This window comes from Lepidochelys olivacea (assembly GCF_965140295.1).
Source record: "Lepidochelys olivacea isolate rLepOli2 genome assembly, chromosome: 1".
NCBI lineage: Eukaryota > Metazoa > Chordata > Testudines > Cheloniidae > Lepidochelys > Lepidochelys olivacea.
Genome location: NC_140411.1, coordinates 8657533 through 8677131, shown reverse-complemented (window position 1 = coordinate 8677131; position 19599 = coordinate 8657533). Strand labels below are relative to the sequence as shown.

At 43.5% G+C, this 19599-nt stretch overlaps 1 protein-coding gene across 6 annotated transcripts in view; it reads left to right on the top strand.

The window, feature by feature from the left end:
* Positions 1 to 19599, top strand: part of STIM1 (stromal interaction molecule 1) — a 202932-nt gene that overhangs the window by 116827 nt on the left and 66506 nt on the right. For all 6 annotated transcript variants that reach the window (XM_084614958.1, XM_084614955.1, XM_084614956.1 and 3 more), the window contains one exon: positions 5341 to 5455. In XM_084614958.1, coding sequence (XP_084471084.1) covers positions 5341 to 5455 — 115 coding nt within the window. The remainder of the gene's footprint in view (positions 1 to 5340; positions 5456 to 19599) is intronic.

Below are 19599 nucleotides of genomic sequence, written 5' to 3'. Positions count from 1 at the left end.
CACCATTCCCTGTAATGGTAATTCTTTTCATCTTGCTTCCAAATTATATGCTCTCTTTTTGGGGTTATTTTTGACATTGAAATTGCTTTAGAGGCGTTTGTTGGCTACACTGTGAAGCTGCCATATAGGAGAATGTAAATTTATCTGTGAAGTTATCACATGCGTATTCAAGCTTGCCTCAGTTGAAATCTCTTTGTTCTGTAATGTGATGGCAACACACTCTGTGGTTCCTATGCACTTGGTGATCTTCTCTGCAAACAGCTACAGAAAGGGAAATCTAATTTTTAACACTCAAGTGTGCTTCCATTTTTCATAATTTAACTGCCTTTAATGTGTCAAAGCAGTTAGTTTGTCTGAAAGATGCAGTAGGAAATAAAGTTGTGGTGTATTGTGCCTCTACTCTTTGTGCAGGTCACTAATAGGTCACCTTAACAGCTTGTCAGAGGAGTTGGGAGTCTTATAACACTATCAAATCCAGCTCTCTCCTTCCATGAGAGAAGTTGAAAATCCCGTACAACACTGTCCTCTTCTGAGAGTACTCCAAAATCTGTTTTGATGGTGCTCTGTTTAAGGAAAGCTGAGAGATCACTTTTCCTTTCTGTGCTCCCTGAGCTAAATATACAGAGCAACAGCTGATCCCCTGTGTCCCTGTGGGTGTTTACAGGCACTCTTAGCAGCCCGTTGTGGCAACTCCAGATGACATTGCTGCATACCCCATGTAGGTCACAAATCAAAAAAGGGGGAAATAGACAAGTTTGCATCTTTTGTTTTGCTCCCTTCTTTGGCTCACCTATTTACTAACTTAAAGCTATTCTCCCTCGAATGGGAGTGATGGCTTAGTGTCCTGTGAAGTTTATAACCATAATGGAGCATAAACTAGTACTGCTGAGAAGAACTGATGTTACATGGTGTTGTGGGTCAGATTTTTTCCCCCAGCCTTTGTAACTTCAAAATGTGCAGCTAAATCAATATGGTCTTTTCACCACTATTCAGCAGAGCTATTCAGAGCAAAAAAATGAATTTTAAGAGTACTGTATAGTATGCAGTGTCTGTATACATATTGTCTTGTATAAGTGCAGCATAAGCACCTAATAAATTTGAAAACAGAGCAATGTACGTCCCTTAGAGTTTCTGGTAATAAGAGATTCTGCTTGCCTAATTTCACTAATAACCACCAAAGAGAGTCTGTTTTTTCTCTTTTGTGAAATTGCCTTCACGGATCATCATCCATAGAGTCCTGCATTCTGCTGCAAGGGTGTGGAGTAATGAAATAAAGTTGGTCAAGCTCAAACAGTGTGTCCTGATGCAAGTTTCAATTGATTGCGCGTATAAGGTAGAAGAGAGGTTCTGTAGGCCAAATTTAGGCTTCTAGGTAAGAGAGAGAAGTCCAGGACCTCATTGGTAGCGTTCTCTGAAATGCTTCTAGTTCCATGTGCAGGGCCAGTTAGACAGGCAGAACTGCAGGGTCTCAATGTGTGGATGAGATGATGGTGTATGGAGAAGGGAATTAAGTTTATTAGGAAGTGGGGAAACTTTTGGGAAAGGCCTATACAGGAAGGATGGGCTCCACCTAAACCAAAATGGGACCAGATGGCTGGCATGTGAAATTAAAAAGGTCGTAGTGGAGTTTTTAAACTAAGAGTTTGTGGAAAGCCGAGAGATGTGGAGGAGCACATGGTTTGGATGGAAATATGCCTTGGGGAGGATCTGTTAACGGGGATTCACTATATCCTACTAAAGAGGAGAGGCTAGAAGTTGATAAAGTACAGGTATGAACTGAAGAGAAACAGTCAAACGAGAGAGAGTCCCATTCAATTACATCACGTAATGCTAAAAAGTGACAGATTTTATAAGTGCTTGTATACAAATGGTAGAAGTCCAAATGCTAAGATGGGTGAACCTGAGTGCCTGGTATTAAATGAAGATATTGATATAACAGGCATCACATAAACTTGGTGGAATGATGATAATCAGTGGGACATGGTGATACCAGGGTACAAAATACATAGCAGGAGTGGCCAAACTTACTGACCATCCAAGCTGCATAGGACAATCTTCAGAAGCTCAAGAGCCAGGGCATGCCTGCTGGGACTCGGGGTGTCTGCCAGGGCTTGGGGTTTCAGCCCTGCTCCTGTTGAAGCAATGAGCCAGGCCCGGCACACATACCGTGCAGGGCTGAAGCCACGAGACACCCCCCACCACCACCACCTTTGGTTGGAAAAAGCTGTAGGTGACACATGGGGGGCACATGACCAGACTTTTGCCAGGGTTTGGTGGCCCAGCTCTGTCACAGGGTGCTGCCAGGCCCCCTCCCTGCACGGCAACTGCTGGAGCCATCAAGCTGGGAGCTGTGGCTGTGGGGAGAGGCAGCGGCAAACAGCTGGGAGCTGCAGGGAGAGCCATTACATTTGCTGCTGCCTCTCCCCATGGATCTAAAGCACCGGCCTCTCCGTGCAGCTCCCAGCTCTTTGCCTCTGCCTTTCCACACAGAACTAACATCTGGGAGCTGCAGGGAAGGGCCTCTGAGGGTAAGAGGGGTATGTGTGCTGGAGAGGAGGGATGTGGCATGACTCAAGCTGTTGGGGGTGGGGGGGTGGGCAAACCGTTAAATTGTGCCCCCACTCTCAGCAGGCACTAGTCGTCTGTGGCAGAAGCGCTGAGCCTCCTTTCCCCAAGTTTGGTAGGCGGAGAATGGGGGGAGCCTGGGGAGCTCTGTGAGCCTGACTTTCACTGTAAAAGTGCCGCATGCTCACGAGCGGCAGTTTGGGCACCCCTGATACATAGAAAGGACAGAGCAGGTTGTGCTGGTGTGGGAGTGGCACTACATGTGAAAGAAAGCAGAAAGTCAAATATAGTAAAAATCTTAAATGACTCAAACTGTACCATTGAATGTCTATGGATAGAAATTCCATGCTTGAATAAGAGTATAGCAGTAGGAATATACTACTGACCAGGATGGTCATACATTTTTACTGCTTTTTATGACTCTTTAGCTCTGCAGAGCCAACCTCCAGCCTTCATCGGTACTTAACACCTGATTGCCTCTGGCACTGCTGGTGAGAAGACACTGGCAGGCTACCTTGGTATCAGCTCTTTTGCCTATGACTCCAGTATTGAGTATCCACTTTGGATGACCTTGGTTTTAGAATCAAGGACTGAGGATTTCTTATTAAGTCTCTGCCTACAGTGGTGTAGCTTTTGGAAACTGGTTTAAAGTTGGTTATGTTCTAACGGTGGGTTTGTAATTTGTTTAGTATTTCGATTTATAGAAAAACAGGAACAAAAATTGCAGAGTTGGGTTAGATGTATACTAGCATGTCTGCTTAAAAGGGTCACATTATCTAATTGTAAGTACCTATAATATAGTCAGGCATTTTGTGCCCTTGGTAGACGAATTGCCGCTGGTCTTGCACGCTTGTTTTTGTGCTTTTATTTATTCACAATAATATGTTCCATCAGGCAGTGCCTATAGACTATATTAATGTCCATGCATTTGCAATCATGTCCCGTTGGGCCCACAATTTCTAGTTTTACACATGCAACTGAGGCATATCTTTTTGAAAACGTAGTTCTTGGTTTCCAACTGCTCTGTGTGAGCTTTGAAGCAAAGCAGGAAAGAGACTCTAGGGAAGAGCTTTTGTGAAGTAAAGCTGGAACTCTGTGGGCAGCTTGGCCCTAGAGACTTGGTAGCAAAGTGTCTGACATACCAGATCTGTATTTCGCAGTGTCTGAGGTGATGTCTCTGTCAGTTGACAGAGACCTGCAAATCAAAACTGGTCATAATCACGTTTATATTTTTGTCTTGTTGCACTGGAGTAGTTTACATTTCTTGTATGACATACAGGTGAATGCCTGGGGCACTGTAATCCAAAGAAAAGGTTGGAGTCCAGAAAGTCTGAATAGTTTTCCATATTAATTTAAAATTATATTTCCTTTCTTTTGCAAGTAATTTATTGGATACAACCTGATTTGCCTTCCCACAAATAGAACTTGCCAAATGCACTTGAGAGGATGTTCATGTTTAGCCACTTCAGCATAACCTGCCCAGAGCGGGGATGAGTAATACTTCTGTATCAATACCTTCGAAACACACTAACCTGATGCTACTGAGCCTGAGTTTTTGCCAAGTTCAGTTCAGTTTCTTTCATTCTCAAAATGAAGTTCTCCTGGTTAGTTTTCTCAGGGGGCTCCAAAAAAGTTAAACATATCAAGGGAGTAACAGACCACCAAATCCTCTTCTTCCTTGGCTGCTTCTGTTGATTAGGTGGTTTTAAGTGTTGCTCATTGGGCCAATGATCTCTGGTGTACTTTATAAAATCATTGCTAGTAAAATGTGCCGATGACACAAAGTTTAGTGGAGTGGTAAGTGACAGCAGTTATATAGTGCGATCTGGATCACTTGTGCTCACCTGAACAATATAGCCAAATGCAAGATCCTACATCTAGGAACAAAGAATTTGGGGCATACTTAAAAGATGTGACACTGTATGCAGTGAGACTGAACTTAGGGATAATGGTAGACAACCAAGCGAACTTCGGCTCCTAACTTCGGCTCCTAACTAATGCAACTGTTAAATGTATAAATGTCTAAGCAAGGCAAGTTTAAGTAAGAGCAGGGAGATGGGATTACTTCTGTATATAGTATCAATAAGACCATCACTGGAATACTATGTCTGGTTCTAGTATCCGTGCTTCAGAAAGGATGGTGAAATTGAAAAGGATTCAGAAAAGAGTTACAAGATGATTCAAGGTCTGGCAAACGTGCCGTATGGTGAGAGATTTAAGGTTAAGTAGTGACTTGATCATGGACAACAAGTACCTACATGGGGAAGAGATTTCTGATAGTTGAGGTCTCTTTAATCTAGCAAAAAAGGCAAAATGCGATCCAATGCTTGGAAGCTGAAGCTTGACAAATTCAGACTAGAAATAAGGTGTACATTTTTAACAGTGAGGGCAGCTAACCATTGGAACAACTTACCAAGGGATGTGGTGGATTCTCCATTTCATGAAGTCTTTAAATCGAGACTGGATATTTTTCTGAGAGATGAAATAACACAAACAGAATCACAGAAATGTAGGGCTGGAAGGGACCTCGAGAGTTCAAATCCAGTCCCCTATGCTGAGGCAGGACCAATTATACTTAAACACCTGACAGGTGTTTGTCCAACCTGCTCTTAAAAAACTCAGTGATGTGGATTCCACAGCCTTCCTGGGAAGTTGTTTGTTTGTTGCAAAAATTACTGGGTGATTTTCTATGGTTTCTGTTTCGCAGGATATCTGACTAAATGGTCATTAAAAATCTATGAATTAATGACTAACCCCTTTGTGTTCTTTTTCTAGTTCCTGAGGGAAGACTTAAATTATCATGACCCAACAGTCAAACACAGCACCTTTCATGGGGAGGATAAACTCATCAGCGTGGAAGATCTCTGGAAGTCATGGAAAACGTCCGAAGGTAAAAATTCTCGTATCTAAACACTGATACATCCATTTTGTTTGTGTTTTCAGCAGAAAGATCATGGTTGGTTCCAGCCTCTTCTGTCACTTTTTGCATGGACTTAGTTTTCCAGAGGGATAAGAGGAGCACAAATAAAATATCTGGCGTGGTCAATTGAAGCAGAAAATTATTGAGTGGATACAGAAAACAACAATGCAGTTGCATTCAGCACCTTATAACAGCCAGATAAGTAACATGCTCTCTGAGAGGAACCCCACAGAAATCATCTAAATGTGAGGACTGTTAGACTGTGGAATTGTTTTCCAAGGGCAGTGCTGCTAGCCCCATTGCTTAGAATCAAAGAAGATTAGGGTTGAAAGAGACCTCAGGAGGTCATCTAGTCCGATTCCCTGCTCAAAGCTGGACCAACACCAACTAAATCATCCCAGCCAGGGCTTTGTCAAGCTGGGCCTTAAAAACCTCTAAGGATGGAGATTCCACCACCTCCCTAGGTAACCCATTCCAGTGCTTCACTACCCTCCTAGTGAAATAGTGTTTTCTAATATCCAATCTAGACCTCCCCCACTGCAACTTGAGACCATTGCTCCTTGTTTTGTCATCTGCCACCACCACTGAGAACATCTGAGCTCCATCCTCTTTGGAACCCCCCTTCCGGTAGTTGAAGGCTGCTATCAAATCCCCCCTTACTCTTCTCTTCTGTAGACTAAATAACCCCAGTTTCCTCAGCCTCTCCTCATAAGTTATGTGCCCCAGACCCCTAATCATTTTCGTTGCCCTCTGCTGGACTCTCCAGTTTGTCCACATCCCTTCTGTCGTAGGAGGACCAAAACTGGACACAGTATTTCACGTGTGTCTTCACCAGTGCCGAATAGAGGGGAATAATCACGTCCCTCGATCTGCTGGCAATGCTTCTACTAATACAGCCCAATATGCTGTTGGCCTTCTTGGTAACAAGGGCACACTGCTAACTCATATCCAGCTTCTTGTCCACTGTAATCCCCAGGTCCTTTTCTGCAGAACTGCTGCTTAGCCAGTCGGTCCCCAGCCTGTACCGGTGCATGGGATTCTTCCTTCCTAAGAGCAAGACTCTGTACTTGTCTTTGTTGAACCTCATCAGATTTCTTTTGTCCCAATCCTCCAATTTGTCTAGGTCACTCTGGACCCTATTCTTACCCTCCAGTTTTATCTACCTCTCCCCCCAGCTTAGTGTCATCTGCGAACTTGCTGAGGGTGAAACATTTCAAATTAGACTGGACAAACACTAGAATTGTATCATTTAGAGCATGTGTTCAGAAATAACTGGAAACCAGTGTGGCTTCTGGAAAACAAGTAGGTATTACCAGTTCCCTAATGCTGTTTCTGTACTAGCTGAAACTTCTGAGTGGTCTTTAAAGATAGTCCCATAGTGCTCATTACAATAATACAGTTGACAGGTCACAAAGACATAAATGCCATGGAAAGGGCCACATTAGAGAGCTGGCCATAATCTTCTATCTTACTGTATAGGCAGGAAGAAAAAGGCATTTCTGCTCGCCAGTAATACCTGGTACTGCTGGGTTAATTGGGATCCAGAAAACACTTATAGATCGCATACTACCTTGACAAAGGGTGTGAGCACCTCCTGAATAATATACAGATGCCTCTTCTGCCGTTCTCTGCAAGTACTTCCCCTCCCTTCCTTTATGATATGGCTCTGGATGTTGTCACTATTATTGCCTCATCCACCTCAAGGGGTTGTTAATTCTGAAACCTAACAATGACTGTGAAAATGTCAACATTAACATTGCCACTACTGAGAATGTTAGCAGAAGCATCCAGCTAACTGTGCTTATCCTACAGTCTTGAACTGCCTTTCTTGGGGACAAAATCCCCATGTGTTCTCAGTCCAGTTACCCAAACCTCCAGCTTCCCTGACAATATCTCTGCGTCATAAATACTAGAGGAGCTGGTCAGAAATTTTTTGATGCTGACTTGTCAGAAAATACTGGTCAGAAAATGCTGATTTGTCAAAATTGAAATGTTCCAGAGGAATGTGTTGGTTTCAACAAAACTTTCAAAAGAAGCCAGGCAGGTTTCCATCAGAAGCCTGCCTGGTTTCCTGCCCACCTCCTTGGCTCCTCAGTGGCCGGGCTGCTGTGTCTCTAGACTGCCAGACTCCCTGCCTGAAGGGCTGCTGCGGAGCGTGGGGCTCCCAGGCTCACCAGCTGCCATAGAGCCTGGCCTCCCAGACTCCTTGCTTGATGAGTTGCCAGGGCTTCAGGCAGCTCAGGGAAAGTTGAAAGCACTTCAAAAAGATCAAAATGAAATGTCACGTCAATGTTTCCCTAACAAAAGTCAGCATTTCTGTTTTGAGGGACACTTGGAAATGTTTATGTATTTTTTGTTCCAGTTCAGAACAATATTTGTTGTTTTTTCTCTCTCTCTATCAATCAATCAATACGTTTGGAATTTCCTACGGAATGGGAATTCCAGTTTCTGGCCAGCTCTAATAAATACAGAAATCTGCATTACCTCAATGTTGAAAATGTGGGGGTAATATAGGATAAGTGGAATTTAATATTTAAACACGGGGCCATTCTACTGAGTGTATCATGCGTTGTTTATTGAATTTAAAATCTCAATATTTAATTTAAGTGAAGCTACCACAGAGTTTCTAGTCACAGAATCCATGCACTGTGTCACGTGCAGCCAGCTTGTCACAGAATATGTGCCTTGACAAAGGTTGTAATATATGACGCATATATGCTCCTCCTAGTCCTTCCCCCTTAGTCCATTCATGCCCTTCTATCATCCTGCCCTCGCGCCTGGAACAGCCTTCTCTGCCATCCAGCCTCTCCTCCCCTCAGTCAAGTCCCTTATTAAAATCCACCCGTCGGGAAGTTTCATAAACTCATTAAAAGCTACTTCTTCAAGCAATCTTCTGATCACTTTATTGACAACCTCCAAACCTTTCAGCTTCTTAGCCTTATCCTGTTTCTTTTATGTTTGGCTTGTTTCATTTACACTATAAATTCTTTGGGGCAGGGAGCATCTGTGTCTTCAAAGTGCGGTGTTGACGTGTCTGTATATAAATGATAATTTAAAAACTACTGGTTTAATAATCTCTTATGGTCTCTGCAGGGTGACTTAATAAGTCACCAACAGCAGACATGAGTCTGTGGTACTGGAAAATGAAGCAATGACATGCATGAATCTGGAATCGCTTTTCTAGGTTCCAAATTACAACCAACTGGAAACTCTCTCTGGAGAAAAGGGTTGGGAGAAGAATAGAAGAATGGGGTATTTAAAAAACAAAAATTTTAAGTGTTTGGTTCCCTGTCCCATTTGTTTTATTCTTCTGTTCACTAGGGTGGCCAGTATGTTTAAAACTTCTTGTCCAAAGCACTTTAAAAATCAGATTGATGCTACAGGGCACTTTGTCTTTTGTGTGTTTGAGGAAAGCCTGACATTAGAAATATTTATTCTGTTGTATCATTGTTTACAAATGGCTTTGCCTAAGTGTATCTGAATGTCAGTTTCAACCCAGAAGCTCTTAAGTGCTGGAACATCCCAGGATGCTCTCAAGATACATTACTCCATTGTTTGATTTCTTCTTTTTCCTGAAACACATTTTAAGTAGCATTTCCTTAAAATGTTTCTGTTACATGATTTTTTCCCTTGCTGAATTGGGCTTCAGCTTCAGATCTCTTCAGTTTTTCTGCCGCAACATGCCCCATATTGTTAATAAAATATGAAATGGTTAGTTTCCAGCGTTATTTTCGTTCTCATACGGAGGCTAATCCTTCTGAGCGTGAGCTTCTTTTGAAGTCATTAGTCCATCCATTGTGGAAGACTGGTAGAATCAGGCTCATGAAGAAGGCTGTGCTTTCTTTCTGCAGTTGTCATCTGAAAGATGACTTTGAAATGGTGTGTGGTAGGAGTCTCTCGCTGACGTGATGCCCAGAGCAGATTTGTTCAGTTTACAAATTAAATGCTTTTTTTAAACTGCCATCTCTGTAGATTCTGCTGAGGTCTGAAAATCAAACTGTTCTTTTTGCGATTTACATTGTCACCAGAAATAAAGATTCTTCCACTGTTAGCTTTGAAGTTCAGGCAGAATAGACTCCAGTTCACTCTCTTACAGCTTTGTTGGTTCTGGACTGCTTCTTAGACAGTTCCTCTAAGAAAACAAGGCGGGTACATAATATCACAAGAAAAGACTAAAATAGGCAGCTTCTGAGGAAACCAGGGCTTGAATTCATGTAAACATACCCAATGACCACTGTTTTAAGCAGATGATGATCGTCTGTTAGATTAATTTAAATGTCTCCCAAAGAGAGCAGGGCTGGCAACACAGCAACCATCAGAGGGAAGCTGCCTTCAATAAAGTAAAAAAGCTCCAGAGGGTGGAGGGTAGCACTACCAGTAAGCTAGGTATTTACCATGCTCTCTGGTGAGGAGATTTAACAGCACAGAATTAGGAGCGATAAGAATTCAGCTGGGCACGGGTCCAAGAGTGGGGATCTACTTTCTACTGTAAGCAAGAATGACTTAAAAAGAAAAGGTTTCAGAGTAGCAGCCATGTTAGTCTGTATTCGCAAAAAGAAAAGGAGGACTTGCGGCACTTTAGAGACTAACCAATTTATTTGCGCATAAGCTTTCGTGAGCTACAGCTCGCTTCATCGGATGTATTCAGTGGAAAATACAGTGGGGAGATTTATATACACAGAGAACATGAAACAATGGGTGTTACCATACATACTGTGAAGGAGAGGGATCAGGTAAGGTGAGCTATTACCAGCAGGAGAGCGGGGCCGGGGGGAGGAACCTTTTGTAGTGATAATCAAGGTGGGCCATTTCCAGCAGTTGACAAGAACGTCTGAGGAACAGCAGGGGATGGGGGGAGTAAACATTACTTTGTGTAATGACACATCCACTCCCAGTCTTTATTCAAGCCTAAGTTAATTGTATCCACTTTGCAAACTAATTCCAATTCAGCAGTCTCTCCTTGTTTCAGAGTAAAAGCCTTGTTAGTCTGTATTCGCAAAAAGAAAAGGAGTACTTGTGGCACCTTAGAGACTAACCAATTTATTTGAGCATAAGCTTTCGTGAGCTACAGCTCACTTCATCGGATGCATACTGTGGAAAGTGTAGAAGATCTTTATATACACACAAAGCATGAAAAAATACCTCCTCCCATCCCACTCTCCTATTGCTAATCATAGAATCATAGAATATCAGGGTTGGAAGGGACCCCAGAAGGTCATCTAGTCCAACCCCCTGCTCGAAGCAGGACCAATTCCCAGTTAAATCATCCCAGCCAGGGCTTTGTCGAGCCTGACCTTAAAAACCTCTAAGGAAGGAGATTCTACCACCTCCCTAGGTAACGCATTCCAGTGTTTCACTACCCTCTTAGTGAAAAAGTTTTTCCTAATATCCAATCTAAACCTGCCCCACTGCAACTTGAGACCATTACTCCTCGTTCTGTCATCTGCTACCATTGAGAACAGTCTAGAGCCATCCTCTTTGGAACCCCCTTTCACGTAGTTGAAAGCAGCTATCAAATCCCCCCTCATTCTTCTCTTCTGCAGGCTAAACAATCCCAGCTCCCTCAGCCTCTCCTCATAAGTCATGTGTTCCAGACCCCTAATCATTTTTGTTGCCCTTCGCTGGACTCTCTCCAATTTATCCACATCCTTCTTGAAGTGTGGGGCCCACAACTGGACACAGTACTCCAGATGAGGCCTCACCAATGTCGAATAGAGGGGAACGATCACGTCCCTCGATCTGCTCGCTATGCCCCTACTTATACATCCCAAAATGCCGTTGGCCTTCTTGGCAACAAAGGCACACTGCTGACTCATATCCAGCTTCTCGTCCACTGTCACCCCTAGGTCCTTTTCCGCAGAACTGCTGCCTAGCCATTCGGTCCCTAGTCTGTAGCGGTGCATTGGATTCTTCCATCCTAAGTGCAGGACCCTGCACTTATCCTTATTGAACCTCATCAGATTTCTTTTGGCACAATCCTCCAATTTCTCTAGGTCCTTCTGTATCCTATCCCTCCCCTCCAGCGTATCTACCTCTCCTCCCAGTTTAGTATCATCCGCAAATTTGCTGAGAGTGCAATCCACACCATCCTCCAGATCATTTATGAAGATATTGAACAAAACCGGCCCCAGGACCGACCCTTGGGGCACTCCACTTGATACCGCCTGCCAACTAGACATGGAGCCATTGATCACTACCCGTTGAGCCCGACAATCTAGCCAACTTTCTACCCACCTTATAGTGCATTCATCCAGCTCATACTTCCTTAACTTGCTGACAAGAATACTGTGGGAGACCATGTCAAAAGCTTTGCTAAAGTCAAGAAACAATACATCCACTGCTTTCCCTTCATCCACAGAACCAGTAATCTCATCATAAAAGGCGATTAGATTAGTCAGGCATGACCTTCCCTTGGTGAATCCATGCTGGCTGTTCCTGATCACTTTCCTCTCATGCAAGTGCATCAGGATTGATTCCTTGAGGACCTGCTCCATGATTTTTCCAGGGACTGAGGTGAGGCTGACTGGCCTGTAGTTCCCAGGATCCTCCTTCTTCCCTTTTTTAAAGATTGGCACTACATTAGCCTTTTTCCAGTCATCCGGGACTTCCCCGGTTCGCCACGAGTTTTCAAAGGTAATGGCCAATGGCTCTGCAATCACAGCTGCCAATTCCTTCAGCACTCTCGGATGCAACTCGTCCGGCCCCATGGACTTGTGCACGTCCAGCTTTTCTAAATAGTCCCTAACCACCTCTATCTCCACAGAGGGCTGGCCATCTCTTCCCCATTTTGTGATGCCCAGCGCAGCAGTCTGGGAGCTGACCTTGTTAGTGAAAACAGAGGCAAAAAAAGCATTGAGTACATTAGCTTTTTCCACATCCTCTGTCACTAGGTTGCCTCCCTCATTCAGTAAGGGGCCCACACTTTCCTTGGCTTTCTTCTTGTTGCCAACATACCTGAAAAAACCCTTCTTGTTACTCTTAACATCTCTGGCTAGCTGCAGCTCCAGGTGCGATTTGGCCCTCCTGATTTCATTCCTACATGCCCGAGCAATATTTTTATACTCTTCCCTGGTCATATGTCCAACCTTCCGCTTCTTTTTTATGTTTAAGATCCGCTAGGATTTCACCATTAAGCCAAGCTGGTCGCCTGCCATATTTACTATTCTTTCGACTCATTGGGATGGTTTGTCCCTGTAACCTCAACAGGGATTCCTTGAAATACAGCCAGCTCTCCTGGACTCCTTATCCTTAATAGCTTATCTAAAGTGATCACTCTCCTTACAATGTGTATGATAATCAAGTTGGGCCATTTCCAGCTTCAGCCCCCAACTAAAACCCCTCCAACGCATTATTAAGGATCTACAACCTATCCTGAAGGATGACCCAACACTCTCACAAATCTTGGGAGACAGGCCAGTCCTTGCCTACAGACAGCCCCGCAACCTGAAGCAAATACTCACCAGCAACCACATACCACACAACAGAACCACGAACCCAGAAACCTATCCTTGCAACAAAGCCCGTTGCCAACTGTGCCCACATATCTATTCAGGGGACACCATCATAGGGCCTAATCACATCAGCCACACTATCAGAGGCTCATTCACACCTGCACATCCACCAATGTGATATATGCCATCATGCGCCAGCAATGCCCCTCTGCCATGTACATCGGTCAAACTGAACAGTCTCTACATAAAAGAATAAATGGACACAAATCAGATGTCAAGAATTATAACATTCATAAACCAGTCGGAGAACACTTCAATCTCTCTGGTCACGCGTTTACAGACATGAAAGTTGTGATATTACAACAAAAAAACTTCAAATCCAGACTCCAGCGAGAAACTGTTGAATTGGAATTCATTTGCAAATTTGATACAATTAACTTAGGCTTGAATAGAGACTGGGAGTGGCTAAGTCATTATGCAAGGTAACCCATTTCCCCTTGTTTTTTCCTACCCCCCCTCCTCCTTAAACGTTCTTGTTAAACCCTGGATTTGTGCTGGAAATGGCCCACCTTGATTATCATACACATTGTAAGGAGAGTGGTCACTTTAGATAAGCTATTACCAGCAGGAGAGTGGGGTGGGAGGAGGTATTTTTTCATGCTTTGTGGGTATATAAAAAGATCTTCTACACTTTCCACAGTATGCATCCGATGAAGTGAGCTGTAGCTCACAAAAGCTTCTGCTCAAATAAATTGGTTAGTCTCTAAGGTCTCTCAGTCTCTCCTTGGAGTCTTTTTTTGAAGTTTTTTGTTAAAGAATTGCCACTTTTAGGTCTGTAATCGAGTGACCGAAGAGATTGAAGTGTTCTCCAACTGGTTTTTGAATGTTATAATTCTTGACGTCTGATTTGTGTCCATTTATTCTTTTACAGTAGAGACTGTCCAGTTTGGCCAATGTACATGGCAGAGGGGCATTGCTGGCACATGATGGCATATATCACATTGGTAGATGTGCAGGTGAACGATCCTCTGATAGTGTGGCTGATGTGATTAGGCCCTATGATGGTGTCCCCTGAATAGATATGTGAACAGGATCTACAACCTATCCTGAAGGACGACCCATCATTCTCACAGATCTTGGGAGACAGGCCAGTCCTTGCCTTCAGAGAGCCCCCCAACCTGAAGCAAATACTCACCAGCAACCACACACCACACAACAGAATCACTAACCCAGGAACCCATCCTTGCAACAGAGCCCATTGTGCCATCATTTGCCAGCAATGCCCCTCTGCCATGTACATTGGCCAAACTGGACAGTCTCTACTGTAAAAGAATAAATGGACACAGATCAGACGTCAAGAATTATAACATTCAAAAACCAGTCGGAGAACACTTCAATCTCTTCGGTCACTCGATTACAGACCTAAAAGTGGCAATTCTTCAACAAAAAACCATCAAAAACAGACTCCAAGGAGAGACTGCTGAATTGGCTGTAAATCTGAAATAGTTTTGTGTTTGCCTCTTTGACAGCAGAACCAGTATCCAAATTAGCATTAAATTTTGTCTTGATTGTTTTTTATAAAAGGAGGTTTGAAGTGGACATTGACACTCATTCCAGCCCCTCGTGATGCTCACTAGTGGAGATTAGAAGGCTTTGGTATTTAATACCAGGTTCTGAAGATCCAGTTTTAATTTCTAATTCCCTTGGGTGTGTTCATGCTTGATAGTTGCCAGATGTAAAGGAAATGTTTTATGGCCCACAGTCTGGCTTCCATCATGTCTAGTATCATCTAAATTAATGCTGTAGCGTGTTTTCTTAAACTGGTGGGGTTTACTGTCTTGGTTTGTGCTGCTTTGTATCCCTCTGTACCGACAATCCCATGAGATTGCATTAAAATTATATCACTTTCCTCTGGCTGCCCATATTAGACACTAGCTTCTGTCAAACAAGGGAACTCCCACCCTGTCAGGCCTTCTCTCCAGCTGGAAGTATTCATCTCCTCTGAGGGAAGTGGAAGTTGTTCTTATATTCTTATGTATCCATTCAAAGTTTGGGAGCTGAGGTATAAATTACTGCTGGCATTAGTGAGCCCAACTTTATTGACTTCAATGTAACAGAACCATTTCAGACCAGAGGGGAATAAGGCTGTGGTAGCCAGCTAGAGATCTAAAAGCACTCTGTATGAGAGATCTCTTTTGAAGTCTTGGATAGAAGAATGTGCAATAGTCATAACCAATTAAAGCAATGACTGGACATCAAATAGAGGATCCTGTTTGAATTATTTGGGATTTATCTAAATGCCACTGGATGAACCGGGCAGATGCTATATGCAGGCTACACTAGACATATCAGAATAGAGCGAACACCTACTCACCCCTGGTTAGTGGTTGTATTGCTGCTTGACTTTTTTCCGTTTCGGCAGTGTCACAGTGGTGCAATCATGCTTAAAGGCAAGAGAGAAAACTCATTTCATAGGCCGTAATTTTCCGCTGTCCACTCATTTTGGAGTCTTTTGATATCAAGCTGTGTCCCAAGTTGAACTCCTTCGAAATGAATGCGCCTAAAATTAGTCGACATGGTTTTCAAAGTTGAGGCCCAAGTAACTCCCTCCAGAAGCCTAACAAAGCATGTGAAGGAGGTGAAGAAAGCACTATAAAAGTCCCAGTGTTTTCTTCCAGCAAATCAGTTTCACGGACCATTTTTAATCTGTCTCCTGAGTGCTTTGTATCACAGCTCTTGAGAGCCTCTTAGCTCCCAATTGCTATGATAAAGCTACAAACACTGTGTTAGGGGGCTTATTCCTTTACCCACTTACTTCCCTGGTCCTTCTCGCATGAACAGAGAGCAACAATACCCGAAGTCCAAAGGTGCAAACAATTCGATGTTTATTGGGGTGAACTTCCAGCAAGCATGATTCCAGTTTCCTTCCTTAGTATCCTCCTTCCCAGCTCTGACACCACAGAGCCTTACACTTGTGTCCTTGTTCCCATTCCTGCCCTTAGCCAAACATGATTCCAATTTCTTTACCTCCATTCCCTGTTCCCATTTCCCCCTTTAGCAAAACATGATTCCACATTCCCTGTTCCCATTTTCCCCCCACACACCCACCCCTTAAGGTTAACCTGTCCCCCTTATTTTCAGGCTTGACTTGTTTTTTTCACCTCCCTTTCCTAGAGGGCCATAATCTGGGTCTTCTAGTAGCTTGTTTGCTGACCAGATGTATTCATTATTTGCAGCTCCTTTGTGCCCATCAGCTAGGTAATTTGCATTTACACACAGAGGCTTACTAGCTTGCTTCTGGATCCAAAGCTGTTAGCAGCTCAGACACTGTCTTAAAAGGGAAGCATTTTACTTCCACCAGAGTTCTGATTACTTTCATTTCCTGCTCCAAAACACACAGAGATCTGAAAAAGAAAGCACAACCTATTGTGGTTCCTTTTGGAGCCCTATTAGGATTTTAATTAAGTACCATGTTTTATTTGCATTTCTTTTACCCCTTCTCCAATATACACTGCACACGTCCTGGGAAAATGCACATTCCTTCCGTATAGTTTAACCTCCATACATTATATTAGCCATATTAATTTTACACAAGGTGTAACTGCCTCCCCCATGTCCACAGAGTTTTCATGCACACCCACCAAAGCAACAATCTCATCCCCCAGAGCCATCCCAAGGCTCAGTGTTCCCATCATTCCTCCCCTTTTCCTTTTCTTTTACCTGTGCGCACACACAAAATTCTCTTTTGCCTAACATCCCTTGCACTGTCATTACTCTTTTTACACAACTGTACCCCGATTACACTTCCATCTTGTACAACTAGACACAACCAGGGGCAGCCAAGTTAAGTTCGAAAAGAAACCCCTTCCATCCTTTAGTGATTTTGATTACATTACCCAAAAGTCAAATAATTTTGATCAGATTCTCTCTCTGCTTGCTGCTTGCAGCAGTCCCTTATAGACCATTTCTATGGGAAAAGGGCCCATTTTCCCTCAGAATAGCTGTAAAGGCTTCTGGGGACAGAAGTATAGTGGTGGTAGTAGCCACTCTACCTGACCCCCTTAGAAAATTTAATTACCAAGCTTCCGTCCCATGTGACTGCACAGAGTTGCACATACAGTTACATTTATATAACTGGGTTTTATCATTAAACAAAAACTTCCTTCTTGACATCTCACATAAGTATCCAAAGTACCCCCCATTAAAACTTCAGAAAAACAAGAGTGTGGAAAGGCAGGTTGCACTTTGAAACCCTTTTTTTTTTCTTTTTTCTTTTCCTTCTTTCTCTCCACTCCCCCAGGACCAAGTCTCAGATCCAGTCTCTAAAGGTGGTCTGTTAACTCTGCTTTTGACTGTTTGACTCTGCTGTTGTGCCAAATCATCTTTCACTACCCCTAACTAATTTACAACCCTTCAGCAGCCCTTGCTGAAGCAGCACCAAACTTGAAAGATTCCTGGCAGCTTCCCATAATGCTGCCCTTACTTCAAACCTCTCACAAGCAGACTGAAGTGCCTCCTTTCCCTGGAAGGCACTCAGTCCCCATGGGAAGGGACCTTCTTCCACTAGCCATATACCAAGGAGAGTGGGCTCCTCAGCCACCCCCATCCCTCTCGGTCCCCTAACACTTTCTCCATTTCCTTTTTAATCTCATCCCAGGTTGACCCCTGCACCTGGTATGGGCCCTGGTTCTTCCTTATCCATTTATCCAAAAAATCCTTTACCCTGGCTTGCCAGAACCCACAACTACCATCAGGAGGGTTCGCGATACCCCCTCCAAGCAGCTGCGCGGACTGTTGGGGAGCGGGACTTACAGGCTGCCACTCACCTATCCAATGCGATGCATCCGAGTCACCGGCACCAAGATGTTAGGGGGTTTATTCCTTCACCCACTTACTTCCCTGGTCCTTCCCGCATGAACAGAGAGCAACAATACCCGAAGTCCAAAGGTGCAAACAATTCGATGTTTATTGGGGTGAACTTCCAGCAAGCATGATTCCAGTTTCCTTCCTTAGTGTCCTCAGTGGTTTGAGCATTGGTCTACTAAACCCAGAGTTGTGAGTTCAATCCTTGAGGGAGCCATTTAGGGGGTTCTGGGGCAAAATTGGGGATTGGTCCTGCTTTGAGCAGGGGGTTGGACTAGATGATCTCCTGAGGTCCCTTCCAACTCTGATATTCTATGAATCTATGAATCCTTCCCAGCTCTGACACCACCGAGCCTTACACCTGTGTCCCTGTTCCCATTCCTGCCCTTAGCTAAACATGATTCCAACTTCCTTACTCCCATTCCCTGTTCCCATTTCCCCCTTTAGCAAAACATGACTCCAATTTTCTTACCCTCATTCCCTGTTCCCATTTCCCACACCCACTCCCCCTCCCACTTTCTGATTGACTGCAGACTATATAGTAAAACTTGAGTTCTGCTTTGCTATACCTTAACCAATCATTTTCCTGAAATTTAACTAACCAATCCTAACATATTGTAACATGATTATTTAACCAATTATATCCCACCACCTTAATTAGTTTACACCCAGCAAAATTAATTATACAGCAGACAGGAATAATCACAGAACCAGACAGAGATTATACAGACAGACAATAGCAAAGTGGGAACTATAATGACAAAACAATACAAAAGTGAGGATTTCACATCCCAGCTGTTGATGAGTGAATTTTTGCCAGACAGGATGCTATCAAACTAGGTTTCCTTTTACATTTTCCAAGCACTTCCCTTTCTCTGGAGGTGATAGGCACTATCAGGACAGGATTGTATTCCTAACAGCCCAATAGCACCTTATTTCAATGTGACTAGTTTGGAATGTGAGGATGTGACCATTCACTTCCCAGTTTATGGCTGCCTCTGTTGCTTAGCCAAAGGCCTTAGCCTAAGAACAGGGCCTCAGACTGTCAAAGTAAGAGAAGGTCCTTACACTGGCAGACAGTGGTTTTGATTCTTTCTTTTATACCTCTATAACTAGCCAAGTGATAAGAATACACCTAAATTCTTAGAGTATAGGCCTTTACAGACAGACCTGAATATCTATATCCTAACACACTGCTGCCTAGGACTCGGGATTGTGCTGTAATGCACACAGTGAGGAAAGTGAACACAATCTTTGCCAAGAGCTGTTTCAGACTGCTGGTATATCTGATGCCGTCATCCGCCTCACCCCATGAGCTGTAATTGTGGTGTAAAATAAACCCCACCCATAAGGTTTTTTGCCTTAGACAGCTGTTGGGAAAAGTGACAGACTTTGGACATTGTATGCTGGTACCTGTTTATCCTAAATCTTCTGCAGCAGACTTATTGTATATACAGGACAGACTATGAAAAATCATCACACAACCAAAGATGTTGCAGGCTGAAAAAACCTATAAGGTCACCTAGCCAATTCCCACGTGACATTTTGAAGGTCTTCATCTAGTTATTGAAGGTGGCTTATCTGTGCAGGCAATGCTGCTAGATTTGCTCCATGTTTCCAGGGGGATGATGAGCTTGTCTGGTGCATCCCAGCACTCCTAATACAGCTTTTAGCTGTTTCCTCGAAATGTGCTGCTCAGACATACGAGCAGCCTTCCAGCAATGAGAAAAGGAGTTCTTGTGGCACCTTAGAGACTAACCAATTTATTTGAGCATGAGCTTTCGTGAGCTACAGCTCCGA